Source organism: Protopterus annectens, chromosome 1.part2, assembly GCF_019279795.1.
Source record: "Protopterus annectens isolate FY-2018-M chromosome 1.part2, PAN1.0, whole genome shotgun sequence".
Taxonomy (NCBI): Eukaryota; Metazoa; Chordata; order Ceratodontiformes; family Protopteridae; genus Protopterus; species Protopterus annectens.
In genome coordinates, this window is record NC_056727.1 from 823,854,691 (window position 1) to 823,880,488 (window position 25,798).

At 38.5% G+C, this 25,798-nt stretch overlaps 1 protein-coding gene across 1 annotated transcript in view; it reads right to left on the reverse strand.

The window, feature by feature from the left end:
- Window positions 1-25,798, reverse strand: part of RYR2 (ryanodine receptor 2) — a 6,224,161-nt gene that overhangs the window by 4,434,625 nt on the left and 1,763,738 nt on the right. Inside the window, exon 10 of the mRNA XM_044059048.1 lies at window positions 9,582-9,678. Within this exon, the coding sequence (XP_043914983.1) occupies window positions 9,582-9,678 (97 nt within the window). The remainder of the gene's footprint in view (window positions 1-9,581; window positions 9,679-25,798) is intronic.

The following is a 25,798-nucleotide window of genomic DNA, read 5'->3' on the forward strand; positions in this document are numbered from 1 at the left end:
GTTGCTGTAGGTAATACTGTAGACCTGAATCCCCAAAGAGTGGAGTAGAAGCCAAGCCTTTTATTGCAGTCAGTTTAAGAGAAAAACTACTAATTTCTGGTTGTCCACAAGCCATGTCTGGCATTTGGGGGGGGGGGGGCACAGTCCAGCTGCTGATGGATAATTGTGCAGTGATTCAGAAGAACACATGAGGGAGCAGATCCTCAAGCACCTGACAAGTTTTCAGATTTATTTATTTTACATTTGTTTACCAGGATAGTCCAACTGTATATATCCCCATTTGCAGTGGATGCCCAGGGAGAAAAGCTCCAGTAGACAGTATTACAAAGATTGTGCAGCAAGTTAGATACATAGAAAATATAAGACAAAGAGTTATATACAATGGTTTTGTAATGTTCCCAATAGGGACTCACAATTTACATGGTCTGACACATTAAAGCAAAAATCATCAGATTGGTACAGAACGTAGTTGAGTATTAAACGTTAAGATATTATTCAGATATGATTTCATTTTATAGATTAGTTTATCCAGAGAAATTGACTTTAGAGCGAGAATGAGGAGTTCATGGTTGACCATATCAAAGGCTTTTAATAGGTCAAGAAAGAGGGCAGATGATAGCCTATTGTCATTCCTGTTTTGGTTTATGGCATTAGTAAAGGAAAGGAAGGCAGAGGTGGTACTGTGATGTGGCCTGAAGCCTCTGAAAGGATTTTATTTTATATCTTTCAGTTTAGATGCACCAAATAGTTTTATGTTATATCTTTCAGTTTATATGCACCAAACAGCTCTAACTCAGGGTTTTTATGATATGACTTTCAGTTTAAATTCATCAAATTGTCTTATATCTTGTGCTGGTAATCACTTTAGTCTAATGTATTTAAGTTGTTATTTTTTCTTGTTTGGTATGTCTAGTCTCACATTTGTTTGAATTAAGTTTAGTTATACTAGGGATTTCACTAATAAAATGTTAGGGATACCTCCAGTGCTGTAGACCCAGGGCTTTAAATGAAACAGTACAATGTTTCACAATATTAACCTTATAGAACTAGGTTGCTGAGGGGCAGGACCATTTAACTCTCCATATTTCAATTTCAGCAGGGAGATCCTTCCTATGTTGCAAGCTTTTCCAGCTATGGGTAGTTAGGAGGGGGATAGCACCTAGTCAGAAAATAGTATGTTAGTCTAATAATACACAACAAGTTTTAACTTATACTAGCATGTATAGGATTGTGCCAATATATAGATTATTGTAGCATGAATAGGTTTTCCCAAGGTCCATTCCTTTCTACTTAACAGTTTCAAAGTCAGTTAATTAACCCGACGACTATTGTAAAAGTAATGCCGTATATCTGTAGGGCTGTTATTTACCTGTCATAATAATTTCTCTTGCATTTACAGTTAGCACAACAGTTTCTTGTTAAATTACATTAATTTACAGTCAAACTAGCTCAGTTCACACAGTGATTATCCCAGTGGTATAGTCACGGTGATATAGAGCACGCACCAATCAATTTAAAGCATCTAGAGCTAATTCAACACTTTTACAGGCAAGAAAAGCACAGTTTACTCAGCGACTGACCCAATAATACAGTCCCAGTGTTTTACAGCTAGCGACTTCAGTTTTAATGTCTTTAGTAATCACATAAGCAGTATTTGATACAATATCAGCAGGTTCTGTAATGTATTCAGGTACACACAAAATGGCACTTTTAACCATATGCTTCGTATCCACTGAAACAAGATTAACAGCAGTCTGTGAAGCTTTCTAGAGGTTAATACAGATGTTTTCCAAGATGTAAGTTTAAGCATTGCCCATTTAAACAGTACTGCACTGCTGAGGTAATTAAGATGAATAAAACATCCCTGAAGAAGTTATCAATTTCTGGATATGATGACGATGATGTATCAATGGGATTTCAGTTGTATTTAACAACATCATTACTTCACAGAAGTGCTGATTCAGTATGCAGTTGGAATGTTGAAAATATGCATATGAAATGAAGAATGACACAGTAGAACAGTTTTGTAAGTGTTATGAAAAATTTCATAACAATATAACCTAATTTTGTGGTCATGTACTTAAAATAAAACAGGTCCTGTAACACCCACCCCAGAGGTAAATGATTTAATTGGCTTAATTTAAAATTCAGAACTTTATTTACCTTTACCAAAACTGTGAAGTGTAACAAGAAAATGGGAGAGGTAAAGCCGAAATTGCTGATTATTCCTGAAAGATTGCAGTTCCTGCCAAATGCATTTTACATAGGTAAAGACAGGGTGCACTTCTGTTTGCCTACATTTTGTGAGTAGTGCATCTTTCCACATTATTAAAGACTGTCTAATTTAATCATAGTGTACTTCTGGCACAGTAAGGGAGGGTGACAAAGAATATCTCATTAAAAAGCTCAAGGTGAAGGTGTTCAGCAAAAACAAAAAAAAGTTCCAATTTAAAGGGGTGCCGATGTAACTATTCCTTTTTTTCCCCTGACAGTTTGCAGGGTGTGTGTGTGTGTACACACACACACACACACACACACACACACACACACACACACACACACACACACACACACACACAAAATGTGTGTAGAAAGAAAGATAGAGAGCAAAAGAAAGAAAAAGAGAAAGAATGTGTGTGACACAGACAGAGTCAAAGTGTATTATCAACTGCATGTTGGTCATTAGCCGTCAGTGAAAGGTTTGCTGTTTGAATGGAAAACCATTATGTCTAGGAGTTAACCAATACAGGAATGGTTAAAGGGTACCATCAGTAATTATGCAGAGAAGGAACTGACACTGTGCATAGCACAGCTATGCGTATGCTATCTGGAAACTGCAAAGCTTCCTTTTGCTTCCTTTAATGTTATAGGTTGCTGCTAAGTAGGCAGACAGGATTATGCAGAATTCCCTGAACGTATGTGTCATTTCTGAGTACTTGTACAAGTGGCTTATAACACGACAGAACTTCTTAGCTCTGATTATGTTGCTGTCCAGAAAGAAGCCATGAATAAATCTACACCGATGACCAGATTTGATTTGATTTTGTATTCATTGGCACCACATCCTAGTAATACTTTCAGCAAACTTTTTTAACTTAACTTATCAGTTTGGTCAGTGGTAATTTCAGAAGTTAGACATTGTACAGGTGAAAAAGGCAGTGGAAGCTTGTGAAGTGCATGTGTACATGTGCATGAGTCGCTTTTCCTTACAGCATCTTTGCTATATCTCTTCTGTGAAGACAATTAAATCCACCTTATATCTGTCCAGGTTTACCACTTTAGCCATGAAATCACACACAGGACAGAAGCAAACACATATGAGTTACTGAGAACGATTGCTATATAAGCAGTAGGAGGCATTTTTAACATAAGAACTACCAATGATTTTAAGGTGCAATCATGCAAGCATTTATGATATACTGAGTGATTACTTTATTTTTTGGTCCAAAGCAAGGCTCCAGATATTTCGGAAGTATTGGCTAGTAACAGCCTGAGGAAATTATTAGCACTCAGTTCCTCCTTTTGAAAGTACAAGGCATCCCTCAATGGTATCACCGACTTGGAGACAAAGTAGTAGTTGTTCTGAGAGATCAACAGTCATTTCACGTCCTGGGGAGTGCAACACTCTTGAACAGTTAAATTCTACTGAGCTGAGTGAATGCATGGATACTGACTAAAAATGATTTTCCTATGGATCCCAGAATGTGGCATCTTAGCTGTACTTGTTAGGCACCAATTACTACCTGATGACCAATACAGCCATACTTAGCATGGAGACAAACATAAAATGTGTGTATGAGGATTGCACAATGAAACAATAATTGTAAACTGAATGCAATATATGCTCTGATGTCACTACTTGTATGTATTATTTAGTGCATATTCTATATCAGAGGTCTTGTTTTACAGTCTCAGTGACAAAGACAGACTGCATAATAAAAATGAATGCAAACAAAAATGCTTGAAACTGGTCCACAATCTCATTATGTCAGATGGTTTTAGAAGATTACTTAGTAATGAACTTGACACTTAGATTATTGAGAAAGAAATGAAAAGAAATGGGGGATACCTCCCAGCTCCATTTTATTTTTTCAGTATTTGTTGCATATCAATGTGGCTGTTCAGGTTTTTCTAATATGTAACTAATGATTGTGGTAATTTTCTATTTCACATAACAGCCTGAAAAACTTCTGCACTCGGATGATAGAACTTAGAATAAAGTTCTTCAACAATATTTCCTTTGTGTTTGTTTTTAATGAACACATTATGGCAGATCTGACATTATATTTCTCTTCCTCTGCAACTTTGCAGTCATACTGCATGACAGCTTCACCCTCTGCACCCCACAAAGTAGGAAACTTCACTCTGCCAGCTACTGAAGTTATATATTTTCCAGGGTCGCTGCAATACGACATAGGGGTGGAACCCTACTCACATATAAGATGATCTTACCCATCCTAAGCTAAATATCGAATATAGTAACTTTGCACATTGCCATTTGATTAACTCCATTTCAACTGTTAGCTCAGTCAGTAACCATATCCCTCCATAACAATGCTTTTATCCTTGCCTCCATCACTATGTTACATGAAATGTCGTGACCATCACTGTTGAGATCAGTGTATATACAGATAACAGCATAAACTGCACAAGATCAATGAGGAATGCTGACTAACATGCTGATCCATCAGGACAGTCAGCTCTGCTGAGGGTATGTTATATCTGTGCACAGTACAGGCTTCTGTGCCACCAGTGAGGATGTGAAGGCAGACCCGTCAATGCACTGATGCATAATCATTACATCTACTTCTACTTCACATTTCACTTCCCTTCTAGCAATTCGTTAATTTAGCAAAGGACCCCTCACCTCCTCCCCATAATTTTCAAGCTCCTGATGCTCATTACTTTAATATCACACCTTCCTCTCTGTTTTATCTTGCTGTTATACTCCACGTCCATACCGGCCAAGTTTCCATTCCTCAGGTATGTACAATATAAGAAGAAGAAGCCCCAACCCATCTCTGCTTCACCAGTTTTAATTCTGTGACTGAGCTCATTTCTACTGACATACCCCACTGCCATTCCAAGTGTGTACAGCGTAGAAAGCTTTATGTACGACAAATTTGTCTGTGTTATGGTAACATCATTAGTGAAATAATCACACAAAGTGCTAATCATACACATTATTTTCATGTTATTAGGTCAACATCAGGTACGTAACTGTCTTAAGAAAAGTATACATGCACAGACACACCGGCAGCTGACCGTCTATACAGGTATCCACAATGCACATGGAAGAACATCACAAAGAGTACCCATAGGTAATCCCCCCCCCCCCAAGTAAGTTTATGAAAAACGCATAACTCTGTTCAGGAGAGGGGCAATTCTCCTGTCAAAAAGCCCCATTTGTGTGCTGTGTGCCCCAATCCAGTGATGCACAGCTGCACTAAGTGTAACACACACCACAGGAGCTGTAACAGGTATACACACAGGAAACCCTATTTTAGTTACACCTTTTTAATTGTGTGAAAGCATCTTATGCTATACTTTTAGCTAACATTTATGAATCTCAAATAACCCTAGTGATGTGGTTTCCACAGCACAAAAACTGATAATGAACTTACACCTTCATCAGCATCTATCTGAATTCCAGCCATTTTTGTGTACGTAAGAAATTAACCAACAACAGAAATGAGCTTAATTTATTGGTGGGAGGATGGCAGAATAGTTAGGGTGTTTACCTTGCAGACACAATGTGCAGGGTTTGATTCTCACATGGGGTAATTGGCTAAGCTTAAAATGGCCCACAAGGGCAATTAGCCTAGTACTAATCTATGACTATTGTTGCAATTGCTATAGCTCACTATCTTTATACAGTACTTGTCTACTCATAGTTACACAGTAGAAGGGTCAGTACTACCTGCTCTACATTTTTTTCATTAAACTATTTTAGTTCAAAATTTTAAAAGAATAAACCAAAATGCATAATAACACCATACACATCTAACATTTTAAGAGACATCTTAAGTAAAACAGAAAACTGAATTTCAGAATGAATAGTCGAACACTTTTCAGTAATACAAAGAACATGTTTATCTCATTGAATCACAGCCTCTCCTTGGTATTCTTTGATGCTAGTCAAATCTGAAGCCAAACAATTCAAAGACTGAATTCCAAAGCTGGCATGTAGGTTTATTCAGTGTTTATCGTTCCTCTGAATGCAGAATTCTTTCCAGCAGTCGGTAATAGTCATTGAGTATGTTACAAAATGGAGCTGATACCTTTGTCTTCCATTCCCTATAAATGATGCATTTAAGACCATTTGTCAGTATTAATGTCACTGGTACCAATCTCTGTGAAAGTCCCTGATGAGTTACACTAAATGCACATTCTTCCCATGTTAACTGCACTTTTTCTAGTAAGATTTTGTAGCATATTACCCTTGCCTGATTCTACCAAAACGTGACCTTAAGGCATTCCCCAAACATATGTACATGATCTGCTCCCAGTTGTTTGCACCTCCAACAAGATAAGTCTTCTTCCATATACTTCTTAATCTTATCAGGGTTATGTATGCTACATGTAGAAGTTTTATATGCTGGTTCCACAGTATGGATCTTTCATGCATGGTTCTAGCCATAAGCAGACTAAGCTCCATTGTACAGAAGTTAACACTAATTCTATGTAACTAGTCATTCCTTGCTTTTTTAATATACAAGTAAATGAAAGAAATCTGGATGTGTCTGTATCATTGTTGCAGACAGAATTGGAATTTGCCATGGCCTGGTATATGTTTACTTTAGGGCATTGATGAGTCCTGTCAGATGTATCTAAAAATAATTTGTTCCAGTCTAATGTCCCACACTTTTGCCAAGCTTCATATGTTTAAATTTTACTTGCTTTACACTCACTACTACCTGCTTTTCTCAAAGATCTACACAAAGCTATTTTTTTTTCTTATGGAGCCTCAGTCCTTGCTAATGTCTTTTTTTTTTTGAATATCAAAACAAATGGAAGAAATTTTATGTAGGTAGAAGTAATGCAAATTCTGCACATCCTTGTATATCTCATCTTTGGGGTATCCAGAATCTTTGCCAACTTCATCTAAAATAATTGGTTCCATCCTGCTATTCCTACACTTTTGCCAGACTTTCCTGTGCCTTTTCTAAAACAATACTCTTATCCTCACAGTATTCCCATTATGGCTTAAACCAGTTTCCTCAAGAAAAATTTCATCCCCATAGTAGTCTCATTTTTTTAAACCCAAAGCCCATATTTCTGGTATTTTGGCCAATTATTCAGTAGTAAGGAACACCGTGTAACAATTGTTTGTGCAGTCCTTATTAACTGTACTATATGAGTTATTTAGGTTAAGGCCTAACCATACGGTGGTAGATGTGACAGGCCTAATCCTCCCTATACTTCTGTTTAGCAATGTGTCCTCTACTTCTCAGTATTAGATCATCTACTATGTGCCTGATCTCCTGTAACTTCCTGTGTTCATTACACAGTGCCAAATTCCTAAGGATTTATAGAGCTAGTGAGAGAATCAAGGCTTCCATTGTAGTGGTTTTACTGACTGGTGAATTCAATTTAGGTGTTGCCTTTGGTAAACAATATTGCCCTTGTTACACTAAGATTCATATCCACTATAGCATGAATTGTACAACCTCCAACTAATCCTAAATACATTGGAAACTACTTCCCCTGAATGGTTTCACAAGGCCCCTGGCTTCCTCTTGATTCCAGCCTCATAACTACTGCTTTACGTTCCGGACATTTCTATCCTAATTACTTAGCAAAATGTCTGAGTCCATCCATAACTGTGCCAATAATTTCATTTATCTTTTCAGTCAATAAAATGCAGGCATCCAAAAACATTCCAAAGCCAAATCTTCCCTTATCTTGTGCTTCTATTTTTCAGAAGAAGCCTCCTCACCACTAGTGTTTCAATTATTATAATGAAGAGTCCTGGTGACAAGGGACATCCTTGTCTAGTGCCTGTCTATAGTTCCATTCCTCGAAACTTCCCTATTTACTAGGGCTTCGCACTGGTAGGCATTATATAATACTTTATTTCATGCTATAAACTTTGTACCAGAATTTGTCTTTCCATTCCTTAATGATGCAGTCTCATCTTAGTGAGTTGAAGGCTTTTCTTATATCATATAACAGCAATCCTGCCCTTAAGTTCATGTTCTGATTCTTGAAAGTGAAATGTATAACTGTTCACCAGTTATCTGTAGTCCTTTACCCTTTACAAAACTCAAAAATCCTATATCTATTATTCTTGGCAAGATTTGATCAAGTCATCTTGCTTGGAACTTATCTTCAGATTGAGGTTAACTGAAGAAATTGGGAAGAGTCTGACATGCCTGATGAATTCCTTTTCCCACTGGAAACACAACTATTATCACTTTCATCATGGTTTGTGGGGTTGTTTTATATTCTGTAATACTGTTACGTGACAGTTCTAGTGCTTTTACTGTGGCTTATACTCCTAAATACCCTTCTGGCCATAGAGCCTTATTTGCTTTCAGCTGCTTAAGTGTTATCCTTATTTTTTCCTCTTTAAAGTGCATCTGTCTGTCTGTCTGTCTCTCAATCTCTCTATAGTATGAACCGACGGTCTTTATTTTGGAGTGATCATTGAACTAAATCCCAGTACTCTGGATGAAAATCTGTTATGATGGTTTTATAATAAAGTGCTACATAAAATTGTTTAAAAGCCTCCCTGGTTTCCCTTCCTATGGACACTGGTTCACCTTGTATGATCTTTATTACTTAGCTTAGACTTTTTTTCCTTTTATCCATAAACCTCTAACCCAATTTTTTAATCTCCTTTAAACCAGCTTCTGCATGAGTGACAGATGAGAACTTGTTTTTAATATATGTGTTCCTTAATCATTAACTAGAGTTTACTCTTTACACATAATACGTTTTTTTTTGAAATGTGGAAAGTTGTTCTTCTCTTCTGCTAGAGTATTAATTTGCTTTCCCCTATTCTTACCTTCCCCACCATAATTTCTAATCTTACCGCAGCCTTAACTCCATCCCTTGTCCTATTTCTATTTCTGTTATAGTTTGAGATTATTGCTACAGCTTCTTTTACAATGTGTTGCAATCTGCCCTTGACCTTTGCATTTCTCCACTTGTAATGTGTTTATCTTCACTGCTTGTGCCATCTGCTCTCCACTTTATAATGTGCAGTAAAAGTAATAGATGCCTGATTTGATAATTAATATTTCTTTACTTGAATACTACTTAGATGGGGTATTTCTGAGTCCTTCAATATCCCAAGATCTATTCTGCTAGATTGATTACAGGGTTTTTTCCTTATAAGAATTCTTCCATACATCTACCCATCCCTCTTCATCCTTTCTAACATTACGTCCCTTGCTCTATGACATGCTTTATTTCAAAAACACCTGTCCTATATATGTATATTTTATTCCTGAAATAAACATCAGTACAAGAAGCAACACTATAAAATAGGTCAGAATCACACTGCCCTGCTAAATGTATTGATTATAGCTAAGTATGTTATTTCATGCCAGGATGCAGGTTCATGTTAAACTGACCTTCGCTGCTCTTCTCCATGTTCTCCTGAAGGGACAGTCAGGCACTCATCCATATGGCCATGCAGCAGCCTTAACACATCACCTCCTATTAGATAACCTAGATGAGGAAGTCGAATAAAAGAAAAAACAAAATTATTAATTGCAATGCTCTTTCACAATAATTTTAACTGACATAGTGCAGTCGCCTACTCATTTTATGTACAATATTAGCTTACTTATTCAGTTAGAGGATCAATTTCCAAGAATCTTTTAGTGAAGGTACAGTAAACAAAAACATCTCCTGCTAGACTCATTGCAAGACTATAAAGCCAAGTTACTGCCCCCCTGGAGTGCAGAGAGAGCAGTGAGCTGGTTAAGCACTCTGCAGGGCAGAGACTGACATCAGGCAGATACAGTGTAAACAGTAACAACCAAATGAACAATCTAATAAAAAGATAATTCAGTAAATAGCTTCCAGCACTAAGACATTATGCAAGATTTTAACAGAGATGCACTGCAAATAAAAAATATGTGACACACTGACGACTCTGCCATACAGTTTGCCATTTTTAATATGTAGCACTCAGTAATGTTCAATTATATTATTGAAAACATCAGACTGGAGCAGCACTAATATTACTCCAAGACACTTATATTATCTTTTTATTAGTCAGTAATACCAATGTGACACAGCTGCATCATCTCAGAAGTGAATTGGGTGTATGGATTTGGCCAGCTCCTCCTGTTTACAATGTTAATGCTCATTTGACCCAACAGTACAAGTCCAAAACTAGAAGATTGATATGACACTGTGAATCACTAAAGTCCACGTAACTTATGTATTGAAACACAAAGTGTTCTAGTTTTGCAGTAGCAAGCCAGACCCAATTCCATCTACAGCCCTGTGACTTAATTATTCTAACTTCAAGGTCACACACCGTTAGAGAAATGGGGTGGGGGGCATTTTAGGACCGTGCAACCACCAAGTTTGAATCCACTGTGATATGATCTAGTGGTTGCCTTGATTATCAGTGGGAATCTGGTCAAATGACTTAATCAGTAGCAGTATGCAGGTAAAGATGAGGGAAGTGAATTCATAATAACAGGACAACTAAATTGTTTGCATCCAATTTGACCTACATTGTCAGTGACAAAACTTCATGCCGGGGCTGCAAATGTCAATACATTATAAAGCTCAGACATATGTAAGATCTTATTTAACTCTATGCATCTGGAGTCCTGGCTGTATGATAACAATGTCCATCTTAATTTTCCCCAGCACCAGACTGGACCTGGTCATTACTACAAACAGAGTTTTAGCCGTTGTGTATCACGCCAGTACATTTATCCCAGCCAAAGTCTGTAACAACTTCTTTGAAAGCTAAATATCTCATTTTACTATTTATATTACTTCTGTCTGTTCGGTCTTGTGGCGCTGGATGTTGAATATATTTGTATTAACTCAGTGTTGGGTAAGAAGTACATTATAAATGCAAACATTTTATGCCATGGGTTAGAAGCACAAACTGACTGCATTAGACACCGTGCAAACAGAGGCTGTAGAACTAAAAGAATAATCCTTCCAAATGTCTATTTCAACTTGGTTATTTATCATACTATAATGCCTTCTTCAAGTATGGTGCAATCATTCCCACATTTCTTGAAAACAAAAATCTTCTGCACTCCTGTAGGTTTCACTTTTTAATAATATAGCCTCCCTGTCTGTTTTGTTAAATCTGTTATAAAGAGATTCACATGCATTCTGAAGATTTTGTTTTTAGCTGATGACAAAAATAAAGTTCTGAAAATATCCTACTAAACATATATTGTGAATTAGCAATAACCATCAACCTATGAAGGCGTAAGCCAAGATGCGAGTTTGTAAGCTAAATAAAACTTATTAAGTGGTCTGTGAGTTACCATATTGTGTGTCTTTATTTTACAAGTATAGTAGAATTTGATGTTTTGGAAGCAGAATAGTGTTTAAGAGCTTTATTAACAGTCACTCCACCATTCAGATGGTTTGTTCAAATTTCCTACGAATAGTTCAGCACTGCCTTTCAAGGACAGAGAATTACACTCCTTTCTGCCCGTGTCAGCTGACCTACAGTTCTTTCCCTTATCTTCACTTCCTAAATGAATGCCTCTCTTGCTGCTATTGTAACCTTTACTATGGATTTCTATTGATGAATTTGGGCACAGTTCTCTGACTGCTTCAGAAACACAACAGTACCAATGGCCGAGGACACCACGCATCAGAGAAAATTGTATGCCATTTATTCAAGTATGCTAGACCAAGGCAAACTCCTCATCAAGCATTCAGCTGCAACCAGTAAAGTGACTTCTGATTTTTCTACACTGGCCAACCCCCCCCCCCAAAAAAAAATTCTTCACATTGCTGATTCTACATAAGGTAAAGGTACCTTATAATTACTCTATACTTCAGGCATGCTATTGCACATGCCAGAGGAATCTTTGTGGCAGTACCTATAGAACTACATAACCACATGACAAAAAAGAAGAGGACCTGGCTCACTAATGACATCAGTGCTGTAATCTATAGGGAACAAAATGAAATATTCAAATTAATGATGAGCTAGTCCATACAATCCAGTACGTCGCTTTTCCATTCCACACCCAGTCCTTGTTTAGCTCAGAACTCCCTGACCAAACAAAAAAGGCTAGCAAAACTGAAATTCTAGGGCTCATAATTAGATACCTTGTTAATAACTTATTACTGTGGATAACCCTAATGCTTAAAACCAGTCTCCTTGGTGGAATAAAGGTGGTGTAGTCGTTCTGGATAAAGTTCTGAATGCATGTATTAAATGTATTTAGTTACCTTTGACTACATCAGCTACAATAATGGCAAAAACAATGAGAAGCATAGAAGGTCAGTTTTAGGTTATGGTATAGTAACAGACTGCAGGGAAGCTGCGAGGGCAGTAGGCATCCTCTTGGCATACCAGTGGCCACTCTTTTATACACAACTGAGTCTGCAGAATTTTGTTTTATCTTGTTTTAGGTACCAGAAATTCATAGACTTTCTGGGGGCTTCCAGATGAAGATGTACTTGAAACACAGCAGGTTGCCTTATTTTTATATATTTTGTTAATATTTCAAAAGAAAAATGCTTGCAAACCACTCTGTTTTGCCAGTGAGTCAGATGAGTAAAAATGGCTTTAACAGGACGAAGCATGCCAGTGATTTGAACTACTGTGGCATCATGATTTCAGTATATTTGCATTGTCCTCTGGTTCTCTTAACTCTTCTTAGAGTCTCCTGGCACAACTAATCAAGTTTGGAGAATTTTATTTCCACAAAAAAAAAGCAGAAACACTTTGATTGTCCCTTATTAAAATACTGTTATTAAATTAATGCTTAGGACATGGGCACACATAAATTAGTAGAAAAGAAACACATCAACACATTTAATTTTTAATTTTCATGCATTATACATTACATAACAATTTTCTTTCTTTTTAACAATTAACATTTGCATAAGTTGCTCAATTCCTGCCTTCCTTTAAACCTTACTCTGCCTCCTGAACATTTTCTGCATGTATTGTTCCCACAAATTCCATTTATTTTTATGTAATTTGCTCCTTCCCTTTATGGTAAAAATCCTATTTATAGTTCCTTTACCTCCTTTATAATATACAATAATTTAAATGCAAATGGTTTATATTTTGATTTTCATTTTCTAGAAAAATTAATTTTTTTGGCAGCCAATAGCATTAAACTTAGTAAGGCATCACTATCTCTAGGTCCTGTGTTATAGATCAAAAGAATAATGTCCTTAGTTACAGCCATGTGTTCCACCAACATTTCTGAAAGAGCATTTTTATAGGAAATGTTTACAATTTGCCAACTCATCACTACAGGTCTAAACTTTCTATCTGTAAAATGTGGAACACTACCTCTCATAACGTAAAACAAATGGGCACAGTGTGGACATTTACAAACTGCTTTCTAACAATCAACTAAGAATCTTATACGGTGGTTAAAATATGTTATTTTATACTTAAGCACTATTCTTTTAATGAATTAATATGATTCGGTATTATTTTCCATGGATGTCAGTTATAGAAATTCTTTATACTGACTGCAAAACAGACCTTTCCCAAAGGAACTGTGAAGAACATGGATTTTTTTAAGAGTTCAAGATTCATAATTATTTACAAAGCTGTTGTTCTATGAGGATCTTAAAAAGCTTTGCCTTACATTTTCATGATAGTTTTTCGCCTTTATATTTTGTGTACAAATACCCAGAGGTGGGCAGAACAGAGAAATGTTGGGACATTTACTCATTGCACCTATTCTTAAGGGACATGGGTGCTAAATGAGAAACATTTCTCATAAAAAAGTTACACCTGAAAGGTGTATCATATTCCCGGAAAACATGCTCCCAGATACCTCTCTCTTTCCCATCACTCCAGCATTTATCTTCCTGAGGAAAAATTCTCCGAAGACTGTGGTATAAAATATTTACGCAAACACTACCAAGTAAAAGTTCTAATCCGTACAGGCATTGTTGCATAATTGGGGATCCTGCAGATGTCCAGTCATTGTTATTTTGTTAATTGCGTTTACAGTCTCTGGTTATCTTAATGCATTAATTATGCTACAGACAGAAGTCAGTGCCTTTAATGATACCATAAATCTGTTATAGTGTGTCAGTATATGGAATACAAATGTCAAAACAGACTCCCGCAAAGGTTTATACCCATTCCTCAAACATTCACTTCTCCAAATGTTTGCTAATACTGCAGGAATATATATATATATATATATATATATATATATATATATATATATATATATATATATGCTACTTTAACTACCTTTCACATGGTCACAGCATGGCTGCAGGAACAAGCAAACAGTGTTTGACAATAAAAAGTTTGAACAGTAAAACACAACTTGCTAAAGATGCATTTAAAATCAAAAGTCACTAATAAATGTGTTTTTGCATGAGGTAGCCCCAGTGTTTGAGGCGTTGCTCTCCACACCCCCTGCTACTTATATGGGTTAACTGTGAGATTGCTATACTTTAGTGTAAGGGAATTCTCTGATACACCACATTCCTGGAATTAGTAGGTAACCAAGCACAGATGCACTTTATTGTTCTCACCTGTCAGTGATAAGCACATATCCATTAGTGTTCACACTTGTCATTATTAAGCACATATCCATTACTGTTCACACTTGTGAGTGTTATGCACATATCCATTACTGTTCACACTTGTCAGTGTTAAGCACCTAGCCATTACTGTTCACACTTGTCAGTGTTAAGCACATAGCCATTACAGTTCAAACTTGTCAGTGTTAAGCACATATCCATTACTGTTCACACTTTCCAGTGTTAAGCACATATCCATTACTGTTCACACTTGTCAGTGTTAAGCACATATCCATTACTGTTCACACTTTTCAGTGTTAAGCCCATGTCCATTATTGTTCACACATGTCAGTGTTAAGCACATATCAATTGCTCCATGGCTGCTCAGTCTTATCGAACACATAACAATAATGTGCACCAGATAATAAGATTACTTATATAACTATATATATATGATTTCAGTGTCTTACAAGACACTTAAGCATTTTCCTATTTAAGTAGGTTGGAAGTGGAAATGGATTCACTCTTCAAGGATGGCTTGACAACTCACCTTGCACTCTCAGTCATGTACTTACTATACAGTGGTAGTTTGAAGGCTGCTCTGTTCTTATGGTCTTACTAAATAACCCCCTCACAACAGGCCACATGTACAGTATTTCTTTATCCAGAACAGTAAGATGGCCTACAAAGTATACACTTTCATCACAGTCTAGACAAAATACTAACAGATGGTGTTTCCACCATCCATTTCCTGAGCATTTTTCTAAAAAAAACAGTTAGTGCACTATTAGAAGCATAGTGCCAGCCAAGTTCCATTGTATTGCATGATGGGCAATGGTTATGGTAATGTTTCATGGAAAAAGAAATCATGGCTGACCAAGCCTTAGACATGGTGTTCGAGTTCACAGTGTTCACATTGTAGTGCTACTACGCAGCATGAGCCTAGCATCAAAGGCTGTGCATACAAAGAGACAGTGGTAATTCTGACAGCAAGTGGTAACATTATGAGGACAGCATCAGTGATACTAGTAAGGTCAACAAAACACGTTTCAAAATTATGCACAAAGCCTGACGGAAAAAGTTTACCAACTGTGTTCTAAAACTCATTAGAATAAAAATTACTTTCCCATCAGCACACATTAACATGTGACAAATTTTAAGCACGTTATTCCGCTACTTTTTTTTAGTTTTATGTGCATGCATAGTGAATTGATCATAGCAAATTACACATCTATCCTTCCTTTACTGTACCATTGTCCTAGTATTTACTGTGTATAGGGTTGTAGCTCCACATAACGTCTCCCATACAAGTATATATTTGAGTAGAAACATTTTGACAACCTTTAGGGTACTGAATATCCCACACTTGCGTGAGCCAAGGTAAATAATTCCATCCTTTTAAGGCTCTATGCACACAGTGTAGAAATTGATAGATTTACTTATCTTTATTTTAATAAGGTCTATTGAAATTCATTTGTCATTCATTCTCCAGTTATCTGTCTCAGGGTCACAAGTGACCTGGAGCCTGTCCTGGTACTCAGGGGTCTCAGGACTGGGAGCTAACACTGTCTGGAGTGCTGACCTATTATAGGATTCACATGCTTACTCTCAAATGACATACCCCCTTCAGCCACTTTAGAGTGATGTTAATTCATCAACAGCACATCTTTGGATGTGGGGAAAGTATCAATGCAGCCAGTAAAAACATATGCAGACACTGAAAAGACATACAGACTCTGCATACAAGATATATCTGTTAAGAACTAAACTAGGGAAGCAAATAAAATTATTACAGAATAATAAGTAAACATTTACAAAATAATAACTAATCGTGTGTGTCAGGGAGAATGATGAAGAACCTTGGAATAGGATGAAAGAGGAGAAGGGATGGTCAATTCTGTGAAAAATGTAACTTATAAACTATGATTATGGCATCCTATATGTACAATACTTAACCTGTGAGATTTTTCAACATCTGATCTGAATTTCAATAGTTAATACAAAAAGCACATACTTTCCTAAGTAACATTATATGGCTAAGCTAATATTCCATTTGATTTGCATTTGAATACTAAGCATTTACATAATCTCTGATAATCTCTAATAATCATAATATCTCTAAGTTACACTCCTGGATAGCCCATACCACCCCTCACATTCTTTCCTTATCAGAAACTTGGCTAAAGCCACACATCACTAACAGTGAAATACCACCATCTGGCTATAATATCTACTGACAGCCTAAATCTCTCACCTTTCCCCAACCCTATTCCTGTCTTCCACCCTGCTGAACATATCATCCTAAATTGCCACCTACATCCTCACAAGAAATTAGCTATCACTTCCATCTATATTTCGCCTGGAAACAATTCACCTGTCCTAGAAAATATCCTTGGAGATGTCAATATAGACTGGTCCAAACTCAGAAATGAATCTCCACAACTCAATATTAACATGCATGATTTCCATTAGCTGATAACATCCCCCACCTATAAGCCGCAGTGGTGCAGCAGTAGCATTGTTGCCTCACAGCAAGAGGTTCTCCCGTTCAATTCTCGGCGGAAGCACCTTCTGTGTGGAATCTGCATGTCCTCCCCACCATCGAGTGGCATTTGAAAGACATGCGTAGAATGGATGTGTCTTTGTTGAAGGTTGGGCATCAAGCTGGCACCTCAGCACCCATAAAAAATCTAATGCCAATCATTAGCAGACCAGAGTTCCACTGTAGTGACCCCTAACCAGGAAAAGCCAAAAGAAGAAGATAACATCCCCCCACCTGCCTCCACAAAAACCCATCATGCAGCTCCATCATTGACTGGATTCTAACCAACTCCCCCTAGCATTACCACAGCCCCACTACCCTACCAGACTCCCTAAGTGATCATCTCCCCACCTCTGTCTTAAGACACACTACCCAAACACCCAAACTCCACCTTTACAAAGACTGTTGTGAACTCTCTAATTTTAATATCCCCCTAGTCAACTCCATATTATCTAGTACTGACTGGTGCATCCTTAAGCAAATCCCTCTCAATGACACAGTCAATAAGTTCAATAGCATTTTCCTTAATACCCTCAAATCCCTTGATCCCTCCAGGAAAATTAGACTAAAATCTAATTATGCCCCCTGGCTTTCCAAGGACACTAAGTATCGTATGTAAAAAAGATACCATGCTTAGAAAGCCTGGATTAAAACTAAGGAACTCCCCTACCACAAAATTAGAGAGAACTATGAAACTTTGTTAAGAAGCAAGTCAATAAAGACAAAAAGGCCTTCTATAGCTCTGCTCAACTCAACACCAAATCCAACCCCCATAAGATTTTGTCTACTCTTAACAAAATTCTTTCTCCAGGCTGTCCCACCAACCCCTCCCCTTATCCAAATAAATCTCCTCAGGGAAACGTACCCTCCTAAACAAACACTTTATTGAAACAATCCAAAAACTCAAACCATCCAGTTCAACTACAACAACCTCCCCAACGCCTTCCATCCCACTCACCAATAACTTGTTCTCCTTTCATCCTGTTCCCACTTCCTACATTAAATCTCTTCTTCTGAAACTTAAACCCTGCTCTCCCTCCACTGACAATCTACCTCCTACCTTCCTCAAACTCACTGCAGAATCTATAGCCTATCCTGTATCTATTCTTATCAACAGATCAATTAACGAAGCTACTGTCCCTGTCCTATAGAAATCTTTCTTCATTATCCACCTGCATAAAGGAGGTAACTCAAATGACCCATCACCATCCTATCCCCTCATCTCTAAGATACTCAAAAAATCCATTCACTTACAGCTTCTCAACTACCTCCTCCAGCATAACCTTCTCACATCCATTCAACACGGTTTCCATCCAAACCGCAGCACAACTAGTGCCCTACTATCCTTCACCCATACTATCACAGAGGCCCAAGATAATCTACTTATATCCTGTCTCTTCCTTGACCTTTCAAAAGCTTTCAACACAGACTCTCACTCCATACTATCTAAATTTACTAACCTCAACCTATCAGCTACCTCCCTCACCTGATTCTCCAGCTACCTCTCCAATAGGCAGCAATCTGTCAGATGGCTCTCCTCCTTCTCACCCTTCATACCAGTCCCAACTGGAGTACCACAAGGATCGATCTTGGGCCCCCTGCTATTTAACATCTTCACTAATGAACTTTATACATCTAGCAAACAATCCTCCCTCATCCAATATGCAGATGACTCAACTGTCATCTCCATCTCCAGCAACATCTCTGAACTCCACACCCTAACCCAACGCACCTTTCTATCGACTGAAAAATGGTTGTCTGACAACCTACTCATCCTCAACCCTAAAAAAAACAAACTCTTCATAGGTAGGTACTAGGCTATTGGCCCTAGGGCCGATATAAGCCTAGCCAAAAAGGTACCCTGGCTTTCGCCACCCAAGAAAATTATTTTCCTGTGCCTCTGTCAAGCAGAGCCACAGAAGTGATCCCCAGGAAATAATCAGCCCTTGCAAGCCTTGAACCCAGGACCCTGCACACCATACCCACAGCAATTTACCACTAAGCCATCTGTGCTTTTACTCTTCCTCCTTCGTTCTTTTTCATACCATGAATTTACCTTTACCATTACATCTTCCAGCAATGCAATCATTAATCTGGAAACTCACGCAAAGCTCCTAGGTGTCATCACTGATGATGAACTCAAATTCAACCTGCACATACTACAATGCACAAAAAGAACACATCAGAAACTAGGTTTATTATACTGCAACAAAAATCTTTAACTTCTACTGCTAGACTCTCTGGCACAGGCACTGCTACTCCCCTCCCTCACTTATGCTGCCCCTATTCTAACCAACATTCAGACCACAACCTTGAATAAACTTCAACAAATATACCATAAAATAGCTAGGTTTATTACAAACTCTCCATACAAATCACACCACTGTCTGGCTCTAAACTCTCTACACCTTCTATCACAATTTCTAATATTACACTCTATTCTATATGAACCTTCTTCCTGACCAGTCCTCTCATCCATAGTCTCCACCTATACCCCACCTTGGACCCTTCACATCTCTAATCAGCAACTCCTTGATATCTTCCAACCAAAGAAAAATGTAGGTAAACTTCTATATAAATGTTTTGTAGCCCAAGCCTGAAGCAAACTGCCCCTACACATATGTTCCATCACCCACCCACCACACTTTAAAAAAGAACTGAATCTTTCTCTACTTAATACCAAAACTTGCCCCTGTCATGACCCAACTTAGCCCACCATACCCCTGTATATATATATATCTAATATAACCTACCTCCAATTCTCCCAGTAACTCACAAGGTGCCTACCTACTATACAAAATCAACAATACTGAAAGAATTAAAATCTTACATAAATCTATTTTTATCTTGTAAATAATCCCATGTGTATATAGCTATGTGCATGCTTTCTACTACGTACATACATTCTACAATATGCATGATTTCTACTTTGTATCATAGACTTGTTATTTCTTCAAATTTATTTAATCCTTTGATTGTGAAATTTTTATTTTTGCTTTTTACTTCCTACACACTGTAAGTTGCTTGTAACTAGAGCTTTTCTCCTCGGATCTCCACTGAAAATGGGCCACAAGCCCAGTTGGACCAACCCGGTTAACAAATGTCAATAAATAATAAAATAAATCTAATTCTGAAACTCTGCCAAAAGTTAAGATCAGCTGTTTCGATATTACTACTCATGTTGCATTCTGTGAAGTTTAGATGTCTATTACTCAAATTTCCCTGTCACATAAACATTATAGAGAAAATAAACACAGAGAAATCAAACTTGTGTTTGCAACTTTTTGTACATCTGGTAATACTTGTCCATACCTACATGCTAGTTTAAGAATTACAGCTGTTACTAGTGCATTGTGTTAAAAAACAATTGTTTGCCTGAATGAGGACATTCAACCATCATAGTATCATTGGCATATCTAAGGTTGTTGATATTTCTTCTGGCAATTTTGATTCCTCTAACCTAGCATTTTGCTAAATATATGCAGCATGTAAATTAAATAAGTAGGGTGCCACTATACAGCCTTGTTTCATTTCTTTCCTAAGCATAATCGGTCAGTTGTTGTTCCACATTCTGCAAGAACTATAGCTTCTTGCTCTGTCTACTGTTTCCTAAGGAGCAAATAATGTAATTTAATACTCCCCAGTTCTATTACAGCTTGCCACATAAAGCAGAAGTAAATATTTTAATGGAACTCCCTTTTCTCAATTCTACAGATGATACTGACAGTTTGATCTTTTGTACCTCTGCTCTTTCTAAAACCAGCTTGCACATTTGTCAGTTCTCAATCCATATATTGCTGGAGTCTAGCTTGCAGGATATCAATCATTACCTTGGTAGCATATGAAACAAGTCCAATTGTTAGATAATTTAAGTACTTCTTTATCATTGCCTTTTTTTTGGGATTTGAATATAAATCAACCTATTCTGATATATAAGGACCACTTTGTTTACAAAATTTGCTGGCAAATCCAAAGCAGCACTGTAACAGCATCATCTTCCAGGAATTTAAACAATTCCATGGAATTCCCTCACTTTCTGCAACCTTACAATAAGCAAGACTTTTAAGGGCCCATGTGACACCATTTTCCAGTGTGTCTGGCTTCATTTGAAAGACCATAACATCATTTGTTTCAGTGAAGTTTAAGTCATTCTTATGTAGTTTTTCTGGGCATCCCTGACACTTTGCTTTGGTTATGTCCTTCCCATTTTTTATCATGCCTGGTTTTGGCTGAAAGCATTCCCTTAACATCAGTAATCTTCCTGATGAGATCTTTTGTCTTTCCCATTCTGTAGTCCTTTGCCTTTTGCTCTTCTTTCCTTGGCAACCTCTAAAGACACCACAGACAGCCAAGCTGCATGTCACCCTACAACAAGAAGGGGCAAGATAGGCATAAACTAAAATTGATTAACTGATGTTAGTGTTTGGTATATAAGATGTGCTTTTTCATGTATTCATCACTTTGTAAAGGCTGTTCAAGCCGAGGTGCAAAGAGGATATTTTGCTGCTGTACATTGTTTTAACAAGACAGATTGTTTTGCATTTTCCATTGTTCCTATATTCATGGAGAATTAATGCTGCTATCCAGTGCATTTTATTGATGAAATTTGCTTGCTGCTATCTGCTTTTGAAAATATCTGCTGCCAAATAAATGGACTTGGGTTCCAGTCCAAGGAGGTAACAGTCTTTGGTCTATGTGGTTCGTTTTGACTGTTGTTAAAGTGGTTTAAGTAACTAAAATATATTCCTGGGACAGCTGCAGTACGGACAGGATAAGAAAGAAGAAGACTGGCATCAATAATGGCACAGCCAGAGGAAAAATACACTAAATTATGATGTTATTTTGTCTTATCTCACCTTCATTCTTACAATGATGGGTTCAGAGCCGATTCTCGGCTCTGACTCGGCCGAATACATAGCTGAAAGTCTCAAACCTGGCTCATGGCAAGTAGGTATCTCACAGTGTAGTTGTGTAATTCCCCAGATCTCCTTTGCCGCTTTACGAGGTTGGATGCTCTCATCTTGGCCATGGCTAAGTTGTAACAAATTTCTTAAATTTTTCCTGTCTACTGTTCTATTTTATTATAGATAGCTTAGTATTCTATCATATTTAAATTGTTGTGCCTTTTATTGCACTATAGTTATATTGTTATAATTTTATCCCCTTTGGCGCGGCTTTTGGCCATCACAAAGTAGGCCTATTTGTATTGTGGCTGTTTTTGCTGTCTGTCTAGTTGTTAAGTAGCTCGTTTAAGTTAGAAAGCTCTTCGCCCATTTAAGTTAGAGGGCTTTAGTTAGTTTGTTGTCTTGTCTGGGAAATAGGGCCATATGAGCTAAAGGCCCTATTTTTCTCCCTAGTTGTCTGTCTCCTTCATGTTTCCCGTAACAGATCAATAGTTCTGTGGTTCAATAGTTGAATAGTTATATAGTTCAATAGTTCTATAGTTAAAACTTTCTTGTTGTTGTTTTTTGCGGTCTTATTATGTCCAAAGACTCAAAAGACAGGGAACATAAGCCTTCAGGCTTTAAAAAATGCCAGAAGTGCTCACAAAAAATGTCCATCACTGATGGACATGTCATATGTGTTTATTGCCTTGGCGCAATTAATCTACAAGAAGATTGTACCTTTTCATTCTTTCAGTGCAAGGGTACTTCAAGAAAGGAAAAACAAATTCCTTAAAGGGCTCTTAAAACCAACTTTTGAGGAAGCTATCCATAGTTCTTCTTCCTATTCTTCTTCTCCTTCTCCTAAAAGGAAAAATCCCAGAAGAGACAATCATCTGCAACATCGGCTCAGTCGGAGCCACCAGTCAAACTACCAAAAATCTCTAAGGCCACTACCTCCTCAGCTCCACAGTCCTTGGAGCTGTCGGAGGTCATGCTAATTGCAAGCCTGGTTCTTCAGCTCCAAAGTCCTAGGAGCTGCAAGATACCTCTTCTTGGAGCCAGTCCATGGATATTTCACTGGTTTCTCTGACACTGAGATCTCCAATTCTGCACAGGTGTCGCTCTCCATCCCTATCATCCAGGTCCACCAGGAGCTTATCGGACAACGATGTGGAATGGGTGGTGCGCAGACTCTTGAAGTCGCCAGCGCTCACTAAATTATTCTTGGCTCTGACCCATTTGGTCTCGGAGCCTACTGTACCAATTGTACCCACTGTTGTTCCTCCTCCGAGCCAAGCTGGACCTTCGGAGCCAGAGTGCTTGGTACCGCTTACTATTGATCTGTCTATTCCAAGACCCCCTTTGGTGTTTATGGAGCTGACTTCTGCTCTGACTCTCTTGGTGCCGTCCAGGGAGTCTGGGAGCTGGGGGTTCCCTGGTTGGCCCCGGGGGGATTCTCGGCTCAGATCTTCTTCGGTGCTGAGCCTACCCCTCAGAGCGTCAGCCCGGGTTAGCTCGGCTCCTACATTGGCCTTGGGTCTAATCTCGCTGGTTCTGGTGCCTTCCTCTGTCTTCTCAGAGCTGAGGGAGTCTTCAGAGCCAGCGGGATCTGTCTTTGAGCTGATGAGGAGTGTGTTGTCTACTTATTCAGTGCCACAGAGGGATACTAGCTCTCGTTTCCCTAAGGCATCAGCTACTATCTTGGCACCACCCATTCCACAGGACAGCAGAGATCCAGAGCCTCAGGATCCCCCACATTGGGCAAACACCTCTCCTCCAAGGCCACCCCAGAATATCCTTCTGAGGAGCCACCTTGGAAGAGAACTTGCAAGAGGAATCACGTAGACTCCCCAGATGAGTCCATCACTTCAGACACTGACCTCGATGAGTCAGAAGGGTCCCCATGTTCGTCCTCTGATGATATCTCATTTGCAGATATTCTACAGATCCTGAAACAGAGAGGCAGCTGGCAGGCCACCACCCCTTCTTATGAGGAGTCAGTGTACATGAAGGCTTTTGGATCTCAACTTTCAGCCTCCTGGGTGTCTCTGCCTTTCAATGAGCTAAATGAACCTAGTCAGTAGAAAGACGTGGGAGTCACCTGACACAATGGAACCATTCCCTCGGAAGCCAAACAAATTCTTGTTAGCTCCTTTGGGAAAGGATTTCCTCACTAAGGGGGTACCTGTAGATACTATGGTGGTGGTAGCAGCCACCAAGAAGGAACTTTCAGAGACTTCCTCATCTGTTCATCCTCCAAATAAAGACTCTCGAATGATGGATAGATATGGGAAGTGTGTCTTGTCATCAGCAACATTCTCACCCTGATCATTGATATCCCACTTTACAAGGCTACAAAGAGATCACCTGAAAGAACTAGGATTTACTCTACAAGGTACATTAGCTGCGGGGGTGAATGAGAAGGTCTCCTCCCAGCTGTCAATCTTAAATTCCAACGTCAACTCCTCCATGAGGCTGATATCCTACGCAGCAGATGGAGTGAGTAGGGCAGCGGATTCCGGAGTTTCCCTTAGGAGACACTCCTGGTGCAATTTTGCCTCTATGGTAGCACATCTTCCAACAGAAAGAGTTGTAGCACTCAGACAACAGATACTTTATCTCCTTCCCAAGACCAAAGTGAAAGCAAAGATAATTCTAAGATTACTAGGAAGAATGGCTTCCACAATAACACTGGTCCCACTTACCAGAATGCACATGAGGATCCTTCAGTGGCTGTTGTTCTCCAAATGGTCACTTCAAGAGCTTACGATGTGTTACCTAATCAGAATAACGGAATCGTGCAAGAACGACTTAAGATGGTGGATACACTCTACTCATGTGACCATGGGAAGACTCTTTGTTCCACAACAATCCATAGCTACAGTGACCACGGATGCTTCCCAGATAGGGTGGGGTGGGGGGGCATTATCTGGGAAGAACAGTCCAAGGTACATGGCAAGAACACAAGGCTCACTTGCATATAAATGTCCTAGAGATGAGAGCAGTACTTCTTGTGTTGCAAGTACTTCACAACTCTCTCCCTCTAGGGACAATTGCGATACATTCAGACAATATGTCTGTGGTTTGGTACATAAACAAGCAGGGGGGAACCAGATCTTACCCCCTTTGTTGAGAGGCCCTGAGAGTTTGGCAATGGGCAGTTTCTTCCCAGTGCTTTCTAATAGCAATGCACATTCCAGGGAAGTCCAACGTGATAGAAGACAAGCTGAGCAGGGCAATTTTAATGCCTCACGAGTGGTCTCTCAATCAGAATGTAGCGGAAATGATTTTCTGAACATGGGGTCTGCCTTGCTGCGATCTTTTTGCCACTCCCATGAATGCCAAGTGCAACAACTACTTTAGCCTAATCCCCCCTCGGGGGGAGACACCGAGAGATGCACTTGTTCATGATTGGCCCTCGGGACTTCTGTATGCTTTAAAGGGTATCCTCATATGTTTGCTCAAGCCACAACGCCAGTACTTTGGATCTCCAAAAAGACAAATGAAATGTTCAGTAGATGGTAACGAGCATTTAATAAAACACCAATGCAATCCTTTGTATGTGTTGTACGTTTGTTTTGGTGTTTTATTAAATGCTCGTTACCATCTACTGAACATTTCATTTGTCTTTTTGGAGATCCAAAGTACTGGCGTTGTGGCTTGAGCAAACATATGAGGATACCCTTTA